Source organism: Pyrus communis, chromosome 13 (genome assembly GCF_963583255.1).
Source record: "Pyrus communis chromosome 13, drPyrComm1.1, whole genome shotgun sequence".
In the NCBI taxonomy this organism is placed as follows: Eukaryota; Viridiplantae; Streptophyta; class Magnoliopsida; order Rosales; family Rosaceae; genus Pyrus; species Pyrus communis.
The window spans coordinates 204,074-222,640 of NC_084815.1; the positions used below are offsets into that span (position 1 = coordinate 204,074).

At 39.0% G+C, this 18,567-nt stretch overlaps 4 protein-coding genes across 4 annotated transcripts; 2 read left to right on the forward strand and 2 right to left on the reverse strand.

Moving 5' to 3' along the window:
* Positions 1 to 1,602: 1,602 nt before the first annotated feature.
* Positions 1,603 to 2,678, reverse strand: LOC137713655 (NADPH-dependent aldehyde reductase-like protein, chloroplastic). Its single transcript, XM_068452980.1, has one exon. It carries the CDS (start codon positions 2,660 to 2,662, stop codon positions 1,841 to 1,843), a length of 822 nt encoding a protein of 273 aa, XP_068309081.1. The 5' UTR covers positions 2,663 to 2,678; the 3' UTR covers positions 1,603 to 1,840.
* A 901-nt stretch (positions 2,679 to 3,579) lies between these two features.
* Positions 3,580 to 6,449, forward strand: LOC137713353 (PHD finger protein ING2). Its single transcript, XM_068452645.1, has 7 exons — positions 3,580 to 3,745; positions 3,860 to 3,931; positions 4,057 to 4,262; positions 4,448 to 4,511; positions 4,890 to 5,146; positions 5,275 to 5,313; positions 6,151 to 6,449. The coding sequence occupies exons 1-7, from the start codon at positions 3,700 to 3,702 to the stop codon at positions 6,262 to 6,264; spliced, it is 798 nt and encodes a 265-aa protein (XP_068308746.1). The 5' UTR covers positions 3,580 to 3,699; the 3' UTR covers positions 6,265 to 6,449.
* A 1,668-nt stretch (positions 6,450 to 8,117) lies between these two features.
* Positions 8,118 to 11,653, forward strand: LOC137712979 (protein SINE1). Its single transcript, XM_068452198.1, has 3 exons — positions 8,118 to 8,216; positions 8,736 to 10,080; positions 10,810 to 11,653. Exons 2-3 carry the CDS (start codon positions 8,743 to 8,745, stop codon positions 11,335 to 11,337), a joined length of 1,866 nt encoding a protein of 621 aa, XP_068308299.1. The 5' UTR covers positions 8,118 to 8,216; positions 8,736 to 8,742; the 3' UTR covers positions 11,338 to 11,653.
* LOC137712980 (protein NDH-DEPENDENT CYCLIC ELECTRON FLOW 5) lies at positions 11,634 to 14,642 on the reverse strand. The gene is made up of 3 exons (XM_068452199.1): positions 13,009 to 14,642; positions 12,124 to 12,591; positions 11,634 to 12,045 (listed from the first exon to the last, which is right to left on the reverse strand). Exons 1-3 carry the CDS (start codon positions 13,609 to 13,611, stop codon positions 11,851 to 11,853), a joined length of 1,266 nt encoding a protein of 421 aa, XP_068308300.1. The 5' UTR covers positions 13,612 to 14,642; the 3' UTR covers positions 11,634 to 11,850.
* Positions 14,643 to 18,567: the final 3,925 nt, after the last annotated feature.

An 18,567-nucleotide genomic window follows, 5' to 3' on the forward strand; every position in this document is an offset into this window, starting at 1 on the left:
AGGTGGTGCTAGTTCTGGACGAAATGGGACATCCGGGCGACTTGTGAGCAACCTCAGCTTACAAGTTCTCCAAGTGACATTTATCACGCGGAGGAAGTACGCTGCCAAAAGATGGATCTAAAATTTTATCACATGCACTGCTTATTTATCAGCGAGCGGATTGGGTTACGACTACCGCCCTCGGAAAGATCTCCACCTTGGCAGTCCATACAGCATTACTGCTTATGCATTTGAGGACAACAAGCTGCTACCAAATCTCTTTGCTTGCAAATTGCTATGCCGATTTGTCTCGCTGGAATTATGAAATACGCAGAGAACTTGGATGCTCGGGTCTGCGTGCACATGGAAATTCAAGTATAAGAAACCAAATGCAAGTGGAGTTGTGCATATTGGTGCCAAAGATGGTTACCTACGCAAAGGCATTAAAGCTATTCAAGGTGTTAAATGTCTTCTTTTATTTTCTATGCAAGTAACACCCTTAATTATTATAGATTGACATTTTATTTTAGTTCTGCAAGGAATGATTGATTAATATGCTTTGTTTGCTACATGTTGACCCTTGTTTTATTTGGTCTAGTCATTGATAAGTATTTTTATTCCATCATATATATAGCTCTTACTGTTATGAAATGAGTGTGAATGTCCACATAAAGTAAGCATGTGGAAGATGAAAGAATGAAAGTCAAGATTATAAGCTTAATAGTGGAAGTTTGGTTCTCACTATTTTTGAATGTAAATGCTATTCATATGTTTAAAGAAGCGTCGGATGAAAACCTCTATATATAGAGATGTATGCTTGTATCCTCAGTATAACACACAAAGATCAATAAGAGAAAGTACACCAATCTCTCTTTCCTCTCTTCACTTGCATTCATTGTGTGATATAATTAAAAAAAATAAACAATGGGATACATCGCTTCCGTTCCACTTCGATCTCTAGGAGATGTTCCCTTTCTTTTGACTGTTTATAACACTTGCCTATTTGTTGTGTGTTGGGGCTACTTTGCTTGAGCCATGTGACTTTATTGGACTAGCTTTCACGGACCGAACCTTGTATGGGTTGACCAACGAATATTACTGGCTAGCCTACCCCATTCATCGTGGAGCCAAAGGTGGCCTGAGACCATGGGACAATTTAATGTCATAAACTTCAAACTAAAGGGCATCCCCGAAGTCGACGGCTCTTTGACATATCAACTTATATGGGTTATATAGTCAAAATCATCATACAAGCAGATACGTTGCAACTTACCCCACCCATCGAGTATTGTCTTCCCCCAACCAGAGAATTTGTGGGTGTTCTTTTGGTTTGAAGTTTATGACATCAAATTGTCCAACGAACTTAGGTTTGTTTAAAAATGTTTTTAGAATGACTGAAAACACTTTTATTGAAAATGTTCTTGAAACCATTATTTAGTAAAAATCTAAGTGGATCTTGAAAAAACATTTTAAACATTTATTTTAAGAAGCACATATCTGATACTTCTTCCAAACTTAAAGTGCTTTTGGAACAAAAAATTAATTTATCTAAAAACGTTTTCAACAATTTTAAAAACATTTTCAAACAAGTCATTAGACTACTTTCGGCTCCAAAAAGACCAATACACAACCGATCCCAAGTTGGGGCGAATTTTTTTATAATTTTAGGGACGTTATTTCACATACAGGTATTATGGTTTAGGACTACTGAAAAATTTACAACTTCTGTACGAAACCCCCGTCAACATTGATACAAATTTAAAATAGCGTGTATCTAAATCGGAATCAAAGCAACGAATCTGATTCCGAAATTTTGAAATCACAAGACAAACAGCACATACACACAAAATGCTAGAGTTGATCAAATGACAAATCCACCGTTGATCCGTATGACCTGGCCGTTGACCCACTCCCCAGCATCCGCCGCTAAAAACCCCACAAACCCACACACATCCTTGGGCTCGCCCAATCGACCCAGAGGGCAAGCATCCATAATCCCCTTAACCGTCTCCTCACTTTTCCCGGCAAAGAACATCTCCGTCGCCACCGGCCCCGGCGCAACGCAATTGGCAGTTATTCCGGTGCCCTTGAGCTCCTTGGCCAAAATCTTTACCATCGTCTCCACCGCTGTCTTGGAGGCCGCATAGGCTGCGTACCCAGGCGGAAGCCGCCCGACGACGGACGATGTAATCATAATAATTCTCCCACCGCCGCCGCGCGTAACCCTATTCGCCGCTTCCCTAGAAACCAAAAACGCCCCCTTGGTGTTTACATTGAATGTGTTATCCCAGTCCTCCACCGCCGTATTGGCCACGCTAGGATATTTGGGATCCAAAACGCCCGCGCTGTTCACGACGATGTGGAGTTGGGTCCCGAATTCTTGCTCGGCTTTGTCGAAGAGCTGCTTCACCTGGTCCGGGTCCGAGACGTCTGCTCGGACCGCAATCGCTTGCGATTTTGGGGTTGTCTGGTTGAGCTCGGACACTAATTGATCTGCTTGGGCTGAGTTTGATGAAGCGTAATTGACGACGACCCTTGCGCCGAGGGAGTGGAGGTGAGCTGCAATGGCACGGCCGATGCCGCGCGAACCGCCGGTTACGATGGCTACGCGGCCATTGAGGGGCAGGGAAGGGGAAGAGGAAGAGTAGTGTTCAGCTTCGCTGGTAGTAGTTTGTGCAGCCATGACTTGCTGGATTGGAGGTCTGAGGTGGTGCTTATGGAGATATATTATTATTCGGTGAGGGATGATGCGTCAGCACTTACATAAGCATCACTAAAACAAAATTTTCTGAATACTCGAAATACCGAAGTTAGACATCTCAAATATTAATACGTCGATGTACGTGACAGTGACAGAGACGAATCATATATGGTGGTGACGTGCGCTAATTGCTCAAGAATATGTTAAAATCTATCTCACTCAGTGTATTTTTATAATAACTCTTGAGATAACACGCCAGGTGAAGTGTTTTATAATCACAAAATGAGATTTAGTATCACAAATTTTCTACACAAATATAGTTAGTAATTAGTTCGCCAAAACTCATAATTACGATTCGAATCGTACTATTATATTGTGAAAATCATATATGTAAAAAACTAATAAAAGTAGAAATCGTTTAATTAACATATTACAAGCGGTTCATTTATTTGCTACTATTTGACTAACTAAATAATCTTAATTTTAATTTAACTTTTGCAAAGATTGTTATTTATGCTTTGTTATTTCATTTTGTTTTTGTGGTGCCTTTGGTACACGAAAACAAAATTCATGGAAAATAAAGTTCCATGCTTTTCCTTAGAGAGTGGGAAATATATATTTCTATTACCATATTACCATGCTTGGTAAAAATGTGGGAAATATATATATATATATATATATATATATATATATATATATTCCTATTACCATATTACTATGCTTGGCAAAGATGAGACAATAAATATGAAATAAAGGGACAAATTAGTATTTTTATTTTTTAATAGAGATAAAATTGGAAAAAAGAGTCAAATATGAAAAGTTACTAATGGTATAACTAATTTTTCAATATATAGGGAGGAGGGTAAGAGAGGAAAAACAAACCCTCCATCCTATGGATCTCCCACGTGCCAAACGCATCCTTAAGGTTTTAACCAAAACGAAGCGGCTTGAGCATTTTATCCCGTAGAACAAGAATTTTGAGAGAAACCCTAGATAGAAAAAATCCCCAACTTGCAGCGATGGCAATTGCAAGGACCGGAGTGTACGTCGACGACTATCTTGAATGTAAGCTTATGTTTCGATCCCTCAATTGGGTTTTGGTTAATTTGACTTGAATTTGAAATAAATTCGAATTGAATCTCGTGTAAATTTGAATTTTGGGAATTTTGGTTTCCAAAGACGCAAACACATTGCCTGCTGAGCTCCAGAGGCTCCTCAACACCATCCGAGAACTCGATGAACGCTCTCAATGTAAGGCCACGCTTCTTCAATTCGACCAACGCCTTCAGTTTTTGAATTTTTAGGGTTTTTGGTTTTGGCGCTTTTACGATTCAAAGTTCTGATAAGTGGATGAAATTTTTGTGTTCGGAAAAAAGCCATGATACACCAGACGAGGCAGCAGACTAAGTACTGTCTGGGATTGTCTTCACAGAGCTCAAAGAAATGGAACAATAATTATAACAACATTGAAGAAGATGAAGCCGCTATTGAGAAAATGCGGAAAGAAATCGAATCGAATCAGGATAGTGCGTTGAGTCTATGTACTGAGAAGGTTTTGTTGGCACAACAAGCTTACGACCTGGTAAGCTGAGCCTTTTCTTTTACCATATTGTAGTTGAAGTAGTCAAATGGGCTGCTGTTAAAATATGGGATTTTAATTGGTGTAACTGTATTATGGGATTTTAATTGCAAGTTCAAATGTTTTGGAATTTTTGAACCTTTTATGATTGGAACTTACAGAAAATTGACATCTTTTGTTTGCATCAGATAGATAGTCATGTAAAACGATTGGATGAGGATCTGAATCACTTTGCAGAAGATTTGAAGCAAGGTACAGTAATTTGTGAAAGTCTAGTGTGCATTATATTTGGAAGGGATTCTGAACCATTTAACGAATGTTTTGAACAAGAGTATTTAAGTCCATGGATGAAGACAATGGGTAGAAATGTTAACAAAAATCAAAGCTTAACTGAGTTTTAAGCCTTACTATCTGCTCGAGTCGATGAGCGTAAACTTCAAAGTCAAACCCCTCCCCAAAACCTGACTGGCAAATTCAAGACTGCCAAATATCTTAATGTTTGTTTTTGGTCATGATATCAGCCAATTAAGGCAGCACTTATGCTGTTTTGAGGATGCATACTTTGAAATCAATGAATCATAACATTTATTAACTACTTCTAATAAATTATGTGTTTTCTGATTCTCTCAGAAGGTAAAATAGCACCAGATGAACCAGCAGTCCTTCCTCCATTACCTATTGTTCCTAAAAACGAAAAACGCAAGCCTGTTTATATAACACCTCAATCAAAAAGGCTTGATTATAGGGATAGAGACTGGGATCGAGAGCGCGATAGGGACTTTGAGCTCATGCCTCCCCCAGGGAGCCATAAAAAGGATTATGCTGTCCCCATTGATGCTGAGCAACCCATTGATCCAAACGAACCTACCTACTGCGTTTGCCATCAGGTTATGCCTGAAATTTTGTTATTTTCAATTTGAGCTACTCTTTGGCACCTCATTTTTACAGTTTCTTCAGTTATTTTAAAAATGTCTGCTGCATATTTTGAACTAAAGGAATTATCATCATTCTTCAGGTCTCTTTTGGAGATATGATTGCCTGTGACAATGAAAATGTAAGTCCTTATGGCTTCATTTCTGTTTAATTTCTTCTTCCCTCTCATTATCTGGTCAATTACCTTTTATGTGCTTCTTTTGGATGGAATGCATCTGTTCATTAAATTAGAAGTTCTATAGTAGAATCATCTGCAGCAACAAATATTAGCAATAGACTACAAAATATCAATAGTAGGATCCTTTGCATTAATTTTCTCAAGATTCTTCCTTTCATGAGTGTAAATTTAAGGGAACTTAGTGTATGTTTGGGTAAGGAACTTCCAAATTGCAAGGACTTAGGCATATTGAGGAAGAACTGGAGCACAAATATTTGGATAGGAGGGATTAGAAACGTACCACATGAGCATTACAAAAGGTAATGTGAGAGGGATTTGCAAATCCCTCTTACAGGTCTTTGTAATGCTCATGTGGGGGGAATTTTCTAATTCCTCTTGTCTAACTTTTTGTGATCCATTTCTTCTTCATTTGACTAAATGCTTAGGAATTAGAAGTCCTTCACCCAAACATTAAGTGAGCGGGTTGAGTTTTGTGCCTATGTAATAGCATAATAATAAATGAGCTGGAATTCATATGCACTCTTAAAGAATCATAGTGCATAGAGAACCCTGAAAATTCGGGTTTTTGTGGAAAAAAGACGACAGTAAATCCATAACAGTTAAGTATCCACTTGATAGATTTAGAACTTGTAACTACGAGAAATCTGGTTTTTGTTTTGCTAGTTGCATAACCTTTACAAGTTTGACTAAAAGACAGTATTGGTTCTCATTGGATGTAGAAAAATAAATATGTGCAAGGTTAATCGTATGAAGTTTGCTATTTATTGTGTTTATTGACAGTGCCAAGGAGGTGAATGGTTCCATTACGCATGTGTTGGGTTGACACCCGAGACAAGATTCAAGGGAAAGTGGTACTGTCCAACATGCAGACTACAACCACAGAGTCAACAGTGATCTCTCTCGCACGGCCTAAGTTGCTTATAATGAATTATACATGATTGTTGTTTCAGTATCATTTAGCCTGGAAAGAGCGGGGAGAAGGTTATGAGTCTATGACTATAATCCGTAAGGTTGGTGAGGATTGTAATAGAGAGATGATGGTGAGCTACTCAGATTCTTACACGTATCTATTTCTTTGCCATCCTTGTCTAACAACTTCCCCTCTACTCTCCTCCTTTGAAGCTCAAATTTTATTGCTTTTTATTGGGTAAAGATTATAACTATTTGGAAATCGAAATCTGAGTGAAAACACAGAATTTTCCACCGTAGAAAAAACGATGCCAGATTTAGATTCTGAAAAAACTGCAAATTCTTTCTTCTTTATTTGGAGAGATGACTTCCTCAACGAAGTATTTCTCGTATCCATGAGCTCTACTTTTATCCTGAGGTTGTAAACTACTATTCTAGTATTTTAGATATATATGATAATTAGTTTTTGCTGGGCCAGGCTGCTATCTACGATAAACTAGTGTTTAAGGATCTATGGTCTATTATTTTTCCACTTGATTGTGAATATTAAAAGCGCAATTTATATGATATGGGTATACGGTTATCGTGATATTCTTTCTTATTAATACAATGCTACGGGGATAAAAATTTACACATATCTTTGTATCGTTAGCAATTTGGCACGTGATTTAATTCATTTTCGGACGACGGGGTATTAGAGTCATTCCAATATTGAGAGGGAAAGCAGAGCGGGAAATGACCCATTTGGTATGATCTAAAAAATACAGGAGTTTCCCGCCATGATTTCCGGATAAAGTTGAATGCGAATGACCAAATCAGCCTTGGGACTTCCATGATTGGATGGGGATTGTCTGCCTTCCATTTACCATCTCTTTTTCATCTTTTCCTATTTGAGCGGTCACGGTTAAGTCACATTAACATTTTATATTGATTTTTTTTATAGAGATAATAAGACATAAAGCAATATGAATATAAAATGTTGACGTAGTTTAACCATGACCGCTCAAATAGGAGGGGACGGGAAGGGGATGATAAGTGGAGGGTAGACAATCGCCATCCTCCATGATTGCTTCCATCTATCTCGGTCCTCGGATGCTGAAACTCTAGATCTTATTTATTAATTACATCATTGCAACATGTAATTTGAACATATCTACGTGTCTGCCTAGAAGACGAAAGAACAATTCGACCAAAGAAAAAGGACAGGAGAAGAGAACAAATGAATGATATTATTTTGACTCCTTTACCTTATTTGAGTCATATTTTCAGTTTTTGATGTAAAATGACACAGAATCATGAATTTATATGACTCATATTAATTAATAGAAAAAAAACAAAAATATCTTATGCATGCATATTTTATAAATGTTACGCTTTAAATTTTCATCTCTTTATTAAAAATACTTTTTTAAATATTTATTTTCTTACTTTATTTTTGAAGTCGAATATGCATTCCTAATAATAAATAACAAAAAAAAAAAAAAAAAAAAAAAAGTTCAAAAGTTAAGTAGATTCAAAACCAAGGGTGGATATTTGACCACCACTCATTATCAAATTCAAAGGGTTTATTGTATAGAAAAGGGGCAATCCAATTCCCAAGGCAACATGAAGGCCTTTGTAAAAAGTCTATTACGAGGAGGGGCATTTTCGTCTAAAAGGAAAGTTTCATTGTGTGATCCAGTGGAGAAGGGAGAGCGGTGGAATTTACAAGGAAGATTTGAAATTCTGGCCTCTCTCTCTAAAATGTGTACTGCCAGAAAGGGAAAGCTCATCAATACATACAGCCCTCCCTATAATACGCTTGTGTATTACACGAATTCTTATTCAACCCCTCAAATTACAGATTCTCAAGTTCCAAACCTCTCTCTCTCTCTCTCAGAAACCTCCGTTTCAGCTCAGAATCAAAACCCAAGCATCAGGAGAGAGCAGCTTTGAAGGTATTTCTCAGTTCTTGATGTTAAAGGCACTAGCACTACTTTCTTCTTAAATTTCACTTCTTTTTTTTTGATCTTTTATGTTTGTTAATGTTAAATCTGAGAAACCCATTTGCTATGTTGAGTTCTTCTGCTGCTTTGCCCTATCAATTTTATCTACAAAATATATTACCTTTTATCGTTTTCTGCAGCGAACGAGTATTTATCTGTTTGATTTCTATGCAAAATGTGAGGAAAGAAACCAACTTTTGTCCTCAATTTTGGAATTTTTGACATTTACGACTAAGAGATGCAGGAAAGTTTTGACATTTGTGGTTATTATTGCCGTCCAAATGCTCAAAACCTCATATTTTTCCAATTCTTGTGATTTGGGAAAGTTCCAAACATTTCCAAACTCTTGGACTTTCATGGTTGTGCGTTCGATTCTGCGTTTCTCTTGCAAAGCTTGAAAAACCCATCTCATGAAACCATTTTGTTAGGCATTAATCATTTCAATGAACTCTTTTCTTGAATTGGATGCAGGCCAACAATGGGTAGAAGTTTAAGCCCAATACTGCGGCGTGAGTTGGAAAATCTTGATAAAGATGCTGATAGTCGTAGATCAGCAATGAAAGCACTCAAATCCTATGTGAAAGATTTGGACTCCAAGGCAATCCCCATGTTTCTTGCTCAAGTTTCTCAGACTAAAGAAACTGGTTCTTTGTCGGGAGAATGCACTATTTCGCTGTACGAAGTTCTTGCTCGTGTTCATGGTGTCAAAATAGTCCCTCTAATAAACAGCATCATGGCCACCATAATCAAGACCTTGGCTTCGAGTGCGGGGTCTTTCCCTCTTCAACAGGCATGCTCAAAGGTCGTCCCAGCTATTGCTCGATATGGGATTGACCCAACCACCCCTGAAGACAAGAAGAGGCACATTATTCATTCACTCTGCACCCCTCTCTCAGATTCCCTCTTGGGTTCTCAAGAGAGCTTGACTTCTGGAGCTGCCCTTTGCTTAAGGGCTCTTGTTGACTCAGATAATTGGCGTTTTGCTTCTGATGAGATGGTCAACAGGGTCTGTCAGAATGTTTCTGGAGCTTTGGAGGAGAAGTCCACTCAGACAAATGCACACATGGGTCTGGTTATGGCTCTTGCAAAGCGTAATGCATTAATTGTTGAACCATATGCTAGGTTGTTGATACAAGCTGGAATCCGGATATTGAATACTGGTGTAGTGGAGGGGAATTCTCAGAAACGGTTGTCAGCTATTCAAATGGTGAATTTCTTGATGAAGTGTCTGGATCCTTGGAGCATTATCTCTGAGATTGAGTTGATAATTGAAGAAATGGAGAAGTGTCAATCTGATCAGATGGCTTATGTCTCAGGGGCTGCCTTTGAAGCTCTGCAAACTGCAAGGAGAATAGCTGCAGATAAAGGTTCAAAACTTGAAAAGGCTCCTGGTTCAGCCTGTGGGTCAAATTTTAGTAGGAGAGACCATAGCAGGAGGCGAAACTTATCAAGTGCCGGTGATCAGTCTCCTGCATCAGTGTCACCTGAATCACAGACTCTGGATTCCTTTGCTGAATATGACTTTGTTGAGTCACCTGTAACAATGAGTAGTCAGGCTACCCGAAACTCAATTTATGATTGTAGGAGTGTAAACCGGAAGCTCTGGAGTCATGAGAATGGAGGAGTCGATGTGTCTCTCAAGGATGGTTTATTCTCGGAGATTGCTCAGGGTAGTGCCTTTGCGAATGGATTTCCAGGTAACTCTGGGAGTAATGAATTCATGAAATGCGATGGAGATTGCAATGAGGAATTTACAGGGTTCCAGCAAAGAAATCCTAGAAATGGAGTATCAAGAAGCACCACAACTAGTCCTCGGGTAAGTTTCACATGTACTGTTGTATATATGGTAGAATTCTGTTGTTTTTTCTTCTTTTTATTTTGAAGTTGCAATTGCTGATTTGATTGTGACGGTGGTAAAAGTAGTTATCCAACTAAATTTGGGAGCATGGGTCAAAACTTTAACTGAAAGTAATGCAGCAACAAAGTGAATAAATTGCTTGCTGGACTGTAATTGTAGTACTGATTGCCCAAAGTACTCACCATGTCTAACTCTTCGGGAAATTGTCTCTGCTGAAAAGCTTAGCATTCCATAAAAGAGTGTCAATCTTGGAATGGCATGATATGTAATAGTCGATAAAGTTTGTTGCATTATCAATATCCCAAAAACTTAAGCCAAGGACATGAACATACACTTGTTTTATGTTCTAACACTCCTCACATGTGGTTCCCTCCTCACCATTAGAGCCCTACATGTGGAATTCAACTTATGTTGAGAGGAGGAATTGTAGGGATTCAAACTCATAATATCGTGCTCTGATTCCATAATGAAATTGGTTGGTTACTTCCAAACAGCTTAAGTTGTTTGTCCAGTGAATCTCTATAATCTCCTGCTTCCTGCTCTGATTTCTTACTTTTGCTGTCTACTGAACTTTTATTAAAATCTGCCAATCTTATGATTTTCTTTGATGTTGTTAATCTTGGGATGGTATTGGTATTGCATATTATGGTATTGAAGTTGACTAATATTGCCTCTCCTGTGCTTCAGAGGTCTTGCACTCCAATCAATGTGGACAGCATCATCTTCAATACTCCAAGAAGACTTGTTCACTCTCTTCAGGAACCAAATAATGCCAACTCAAAGTTCTCCGAAAAACTAGCTAGAAGATTTAGAAGTTTATCCATGACCGAATGTGATTGGAGCCCAAATGTCAGATATGATCAAGATGGTTATTCACATGGTGCAAACTATGATGACAGGGAACATGGTAGCTTCTATGGTGGCAGTGAGCAGTTCGAAGGTGGTCCTGAATCAGTATCATCAACAGATGGCATTCCAGGGGATGCTGATGTTCAGGTGCCTCATGAGGTGGTTCCAGAAAATGAAATATCTCATGAGGTGGTTCCAGAAAACCAAACACAAGCTCAAAAGGCTGGCATAAAAAATCCCTATCGAAAGGCTGCTGTTAAGTTGTTTTGTGGTCTTTCTTTCACACTACTTGCAGTAGCTATGCCACTACTTTGGATTAATGACCACGGCGAAGGGCATGAAGGTTATTATCTAGTTCCAACTTAATGTACTCGCTCCCATGTTAGTCTTCTCATTCTGATGGATCAATTTCTTTTGATAATGTGAACAATGGTAGTAGACAGTAGCATCTCTCTGTATGTTCTGTAGCACTAGAATTTAACCATCACAACCAGTTGTGATTGGTTGATGTACTGAAGAGAATCGAACAATTTGTGTTCTTGAGGAAATGTTTATCCTTGCTTTTGAAATTGTGGTTTTTTAAAACGAGCATGTATCTTTGTGGCAAGCAATGTCTTTCATGTTTGAAAGTTGTAATCTTTCACATGCGGAGATGAATTGGAGTTTCAAAGTTCAAACAACATACTCAAGAGCTACTTTTATCATTTTTGTACACAATCTCATATCATAAAAGTCATATTCTTTTGTATGCTTGGTACACCGAAGCTTAGACGATAAGAGCTGAGTCATGTGTTGAGAAATTAGAGATTGGGGTTGTATAAGTGCTGTCCGCCCCTCCATGATTCATTAGGACACAATTATTGGTTTTAGGACGCACAATTAGAGATTGGGGTTGTATAAGCGCTGTCCGCCCCTCCACGATTCATTAGGACGCACAATTATTGGTTTTAGCACGGCAGATTGGCCAACACATATATAAGCATACTTGCCATAGTCTTCATGGCTCGAGCCAGGACTGAACATGTATAGTTCATCAAACCCATCTCTTCCTACTACCACTGAGTTTCTTCTACCCTGTTCCATCACAATTCACAAATATCTGAATTTGCTACCAAAACCTGAATCTGTAAGTGAAATATAGGAGGAAAGTACCCTGTCAATGATTGTGAAGTCGGTAGGGGCACTGGTGTATATTCGGCTCATTTGCTCTCTTAAATGCTTATAGTTGTCATCTTCTTCACCCTCCATTTCTTCTTCATTATTTCCTCTCTGATTTGTATCTGCTTGTTTGCCATCATTTTGATTATTTGGGCCCCAGCCAGCCATTTGCTGCCATAGTTTGCTGATCTGAGCTTCTTTTTTCATGCCAAAGTCGTGAGGAATGATACCAAAACTTGACAAAATTGGCAACCTGGTAAAGAAATCTGATCTTTCCAAACCAATAGCATAAGTTGCATCCGGTGAGCTTACTGTCAGATGACTTAAAATAGAGCCGGTTAGTTGGAGAGACGAAGATGTAGAGTTAGAGACTACAATCTCTGAGATTAAGACATCTTGTTTGAGAGTGATAATGTATTTGATTTCAACCATGTCCTCTGAATCTGTGCTAATCAGTTCTACCTGAAATCAAATACTTGATTGATCAGGAAATTAGAATTAACTACTAGCAACTCCTCTATAGGCAGATTGTCTCATTCTCAATTACTTAGTTTCAAGCAAATGGTATATGGTGATCCAATGCATTTTGTTCTAAATATACATTATAAATTTTCTTTTGCTAGAATCTTCCGTAATATAAGATGTTTATGTTGCAAACTGTGAATTTGCGCAATTGACCAAGTTCGATTATTGTCTGAATATGTGGTCTAGAGTCTCTAGACTAGATTTTATCTTGGTTCAATTTAAGCATGTGTCCGGCAACACAACTTTGATAAGAGAACATTACTTTAAGTAGTACGACGACCTTATCCGCTACAATGTGATTAATTTTGCTACTAGCTAGTACTGTTAAAAGAAAAATAGTTCAGAAAAAGGAACCTGAATGTGATCCTGAGGATTTCCTGTAATTTGATGAAGAGCCCAGTTCGTCGGCGACCAAGGAACTTGCTGACCCACCTCACGCGAACAGTCAAAGGCTAAAGACACCCCTCCTTGAATGGCTATGGCGGCAGCGGCAGCGGCACCGCCGGCACCATTCTCCTCCGATTCGGAGACTGAAGACTGCAGCAGCTCGACAGTGCCGCCATGCCACATGGAAGCCTTGTAGGAGGTGATAAGGCCACTTGGGAGCATCATGATGGCTTTACTTCCATTGTCCAGTTCCATCTTAGCCACACAGCTGTCGCCAATGGCCTTGAATACTACTCCATGGCCGCTGAACTCTTGCTCCAAGTAGTCCACGTTGACAGGTGGTTGGTAGGGGAATGAAATTGAACTTGAAGCGGCCACTGATGCAACTGGGAATTCTCTCTTCTTGCTGTTGTTACTAGTACTAGTGGTAGTAGTTTTGTACAAGTGCTGCTGCAGCAACCTACTCAAACAAGAAGAAGATGAATGGTAGTCTGTGTGTTTAGCAGTACCAGAGAGAGGAGTGAAACTGTTGGGTGACAAAAATGGACTGAAAGCCGCCATGCTACTCATCACCTTCTTCTTCTGTGTTTTTCCCACCAGAGGATAAAGTGGCTTATCCCTGCCGTGCTGTTGGTTGGGATATTTTCGCTACAAGACAATTCTTATATATCTCATTCATTTCGTCCCTTTAATTGCTTTTGCCTCAGCGACATGCTAAAAAAAATCGGTAGCGACATTACTACAATCGTGATAGACCAAATCTACCCTAACCCTAACTTGCTGAGATTTATCAAAGACAAGAACAAGAATTGGCTTTTGACTTTTAAGCAAGCTCTGCTTAAACACCAGAAGATCGACTCTAACTAATTGCCAACCAACCAGCAATTGAATGGCTCTGTAGCTTCAACTTGTAAGCTACACGTCCCACTTTAGCAATAATCTCAAATGGTCCATAAAATTGAGGATGTAGCTTATGAAAAGGATGAAGAGCCAAGAATTTTTGTTGATAAGGTACCAATTCGGTGTTGGTAAGCACGTACTGCTACGATTTATGTGTCTGCTTTCAATCTGACAATTCATTTTGAGAAGAAATGACAGAACCAACAGCCGACAATTCTTGGTACCATTACAATTATATGTAAATCTGTACATATAACAAAGCGTTACACTCAATACAAATCAAGCTTTCTTTAATTCTCTAGATGGTATCATCCTTCCAGAAGAGCTAACGCTCACCTTTCAATTCTGTACCTTCTGCGTTTTCTTTCCCGCTATTTCATTGTCATGGCCACCTCAACCCTTCCTGCATCCTTCAATATCTCCAATATGATCACCACTCCTATGGGTCGCAACAATTACCTTAGTTGGCGGTCTCAATTTCAAGATGTTCTTAAAATTCACAGCCTCGAAGACATTGTGCCCTCTGATTCTAAACCGTCCAAGAAGTTATGATACCATATAGAGAGTTAAAGAACCACTGGTGCTCAATCAAATTCAATCCCATACTTCATTGTCTGTATCATTGTACTTTTTTTTATATAATTATTTACTTATCTTATTTGGCTATAAAAGTAACATGTAAATCTTTAGCAAATACACTCAATACAAATCAAGCTTTCTTTAATTCTCTATGGGAGAAGCACTAGTCTCTGCACCTATTGCACAAGAAGGTCAACCGAAGAAGCAACAATAATCCCACTGATCCCAGCACCTACATTACCAGGAGTTCAATTGACATAACAACAAGAAGTGCACAAAAATAGGTGTAGGAAGACCCGGCAGAAGAAGACTAAGAAGGCACTTGTTGACCCTAAAAACTATCAAGCCTACGTTGCACGCTGGTTGAGTAATCAATAAGCTAACTACGTTCTTCGGTTGTGTGCGGGGCGTGCCAACTTGTCGGCCAAGCTCAGCCGAGGAGTAAAACGTGTTGATGTCGCATTGGGCGCGCTGCTGACTTCTTGATCTTGTGATTGCGGTCAAGGAAGGAACACGTCTCGGTCTTCGGGTTCTAGAGCCTGAAGACAAGGCTGCTAGTCTTGTAAAGTTCACAGGTCGTCGGCGTCGAGTTCAGTCACGGTGGTTATATTCGTAAGAGTATAAGCACACCGAACTGGTACCAAACTATACGGACACAAGTACTCAAAAGAGATGTATGTCTTGATGGTGAATGTGGTTCGACCGTCAGAATGCTGAGCTCTAAAACTTATTTGTGAATACCCAATCATAAAACAACTCGGCGTTCAATGTGCCGAGCCCAGTAATCTGTAGCACCTCACTTCGCCAAGAAGGCTAATGAGATGACCTCTGCTAATAAGGATTCGAAAATCCTTCTCGACCGAGACTTGGATAGGTAATCAGTCGGTCGAGAAGCAGTGTTGTTTATCCAAACTGAAGGTGTTATTTAATTGGCTGATTCTACAACTCCAGTGTTGTTTATCCAAACTGAAGGTGTCGCCGGTTGCCTTCATAGTGCTGTTTATCTAAACTGAAGGTGTGCCGGCGGAAAAAGAAAATAAAAATCTCAAGGTTGTTGAGAGGTTTTGCGTAGAGCGAGAGTTTGCGTAGGCCAGCTTGTGTGTTGAATTGGGGGGCTCATTTGTTGCAATGCACCTTGTATTTATAACATTCATATCTTCTGCTTGATACGGCCAGATAATTTTGTAGAGTCCAATTGCAACTCTAACTCGCGGAACTAAAATTGATATGTGTCAAATGCCAAGGCATATCCTTCAGATTTCGTGACTTTCAAACAAATAAAGCCTAGGCTTTATCACATCACATCATAAACCTAGCCCACCTAGGCTTCTTATCTCATCAAAAACTCCATCAGAAGCCTTTAAACTCATCTAATAACTTCCATCACCATGCAAACAGGGCCTAGCTTACCTAGGATTCTTATCTCATCATTATCCAAGATCATCAAATCTTAGACTTATCACATCACCACAAAAAACCATGCCTATCCTAATCAAAATGAATTTGAAATTCATTTTTAGCTTCCAAGTGCTATCAGACATCCCAAATCAATTCGAACTATACTGCTTGCTTGGGATATAATTCACATTCTACTTATCTAGTTTAAGAAGATGTAAATAATACATATTAAAAAATAATTATTATGATAAAAACCATAATATTATCCTTTAATAATAACAAAATTATCTTCACTTTTTTATCCAACAGTTGGGAGCTATGCTCACTCAACGACCTTGATTGCACGGGCCGATGGTGTAAATTTGGGTCCAAAAATTGCTCCCCAGTTTCATTGATTTTCGGCTCGTAAGCCGGATGGTTAAGGAAATTAATTGTTCGTAGCCAACAAAATCCTGTTGTATCGCTGAAAATGAAACTTTGTTCCTTGGTAATAACATGTCTGTTTTGCTAACGTTGAGGTCTTCCTCGACTGCCACAATTCTATACAAGGCTCGGCAACTTTGCTAGAAAAACCTTCTAATTACTTTGACCATCCAACTCATATGGTCGAATTGCAAATGGGGCCGAGAAGAACCTGATTCTTGGTAGCTCGACCTGTCACCCATCATGAATGTTGCAATCACTTTTATGAAACAATCACATGTGGACAACTCGGCCAAGTTTAGCCTGTCATTTAGCCATCCACTATTCAGCATTATTATATATATATATATATATATAACATCAAGGCCATAAAAAACAAAATCAAATCTTGGCCTATTGGCCTATTCTGTCCAACTTGATGGATGTTGTCAGCCATGCATATTTCTATCACATTTTATTCTTTTCTAACTCCTAGCTTCACCAATGTGTCTCTGCTAAACTCACCAAATAACATTCTTATTTATTTGATGCTTTTTAGGTCCAAAAACTTGAAGAAATTCTGGGAAAACCAAAATAAGTGTCTTCATTGAGATTGGGGGCCGAGACAAACCACTCTTGGTAGCTCGACCTGTCATCAATCAAAGTCAGCAACACAGCAATCTTGACATAACACATTACACAAACACTTTTTCATGTAAGCTCATTCGGTTGTGTGCGGGGCGTACCAACTCGTCGGCCAAGCTCGATCGGGGAGTAAAATGTGTTAATGTCGCGTTGGGCGCGTTACTGACTTCTTGATCTTGCAATTGTGGTCGAGGAAGGAACACGTCTCGGCCTTCGGGTTCTAGAGCCTGAAGACAAGGCTGCTATTCTTGTGAAGTTCACGGGTCGTCGGTGCCGGGTTTAGCCATGGTGATTATATTCGTAAGAGTATAAGCACACCGAACCGGCACCAAACTATATGGACACAAGTACTCAAAAGAGATGTATGTCTTGATGGTGAGTGTGGTTCAGTCGTCAGAATGCTGAACTCTAAAACTTACTTGTGAATACCCAATCATAAAATAAATCAGCGTTCAATGTGCCGAGCCCAGCAATCTGTAACACCTCACTTCGTCGAGAAGGCTAATGAGATGACCTCTGCTAATAAGGATTCGAAAATCCTTCTCAACCGAGACTTGGATAGGTAATCAATCGGTCGAGAAGCAGTGCTGTTTATCCAAACTGAAGGTGCTATTTAATTGGTTGATTCTACAACTCCAGTGTTGTTTATCCAAATTGAAGGTGTCGTCGGTTGCCTTCATAGTGCTGTTTATCTAAACTGAAGGTGTGTCGGCGGAAAAAGAAAATAAAAATCTCAAGGTTGTTGAGAGGGTTTGCGTAGAGTGAGAGTTTGCGTAAGGCAGCTTGTGTGTTGAATTGGGGGGCTCATTTGTTGCAATGCACCTTGTATTTATAACATTCATATCTTTTGCTTGATGATAATTTTGTAGAGTCCAATTGCAACTCTAACTCGCGGAACTAAAATTGATATGTGTCAAATGCCAAGGCATATCCTTCAGATTTCGTGACTTTCAAACAAATAAAGCCTAGGCTTTATCACATCACATCATAAACCTAGCCCACCTAGGTTTCTTATCTCATAAAAAACTCCATCAGAAGCCTTTAAACTTATTTGATAACTTCCATCACCATGCAAACAGGGCCTAGCTTACCTAGGCTTCTTATCTCATCATTATCCAAGACCATCAAATCTTAGACTTATCACATCACCACCAAAAGCCATGCCTATCCTGATCAAAATGAATTTGAAATTCATTTTTAGCTTTCAAGTGCCGTTAGACATCCCAAATCAATTCGAACTGTACTGCTTGCTTGGGATATAATTCGCATCCTATTTATTTGGTTTAGGAAGATGCAGATAATTCATATTAAAAAATAATTATTCTGATAAAAACCATAATATTATCCTTTAACAATAACAAAATTATCTTCACTTTTCTATCCGACAGTTGGGAGCTATGCTCACTCAACGACCTTGATTGTATGGGCCGATGGTGTAAATTTGGGTCCAAACAACACTATAAGACTAAACCTATCAAAACATAAGTTAAGAGATTAAGCTCAAGAATAACAAATTTATACGATTATTGAAATCACAATTCAATAAACACAATAACAAACTAACCCGTAGAAGAAGTAAAAGAAAAGCCAAAGCAGACTTCT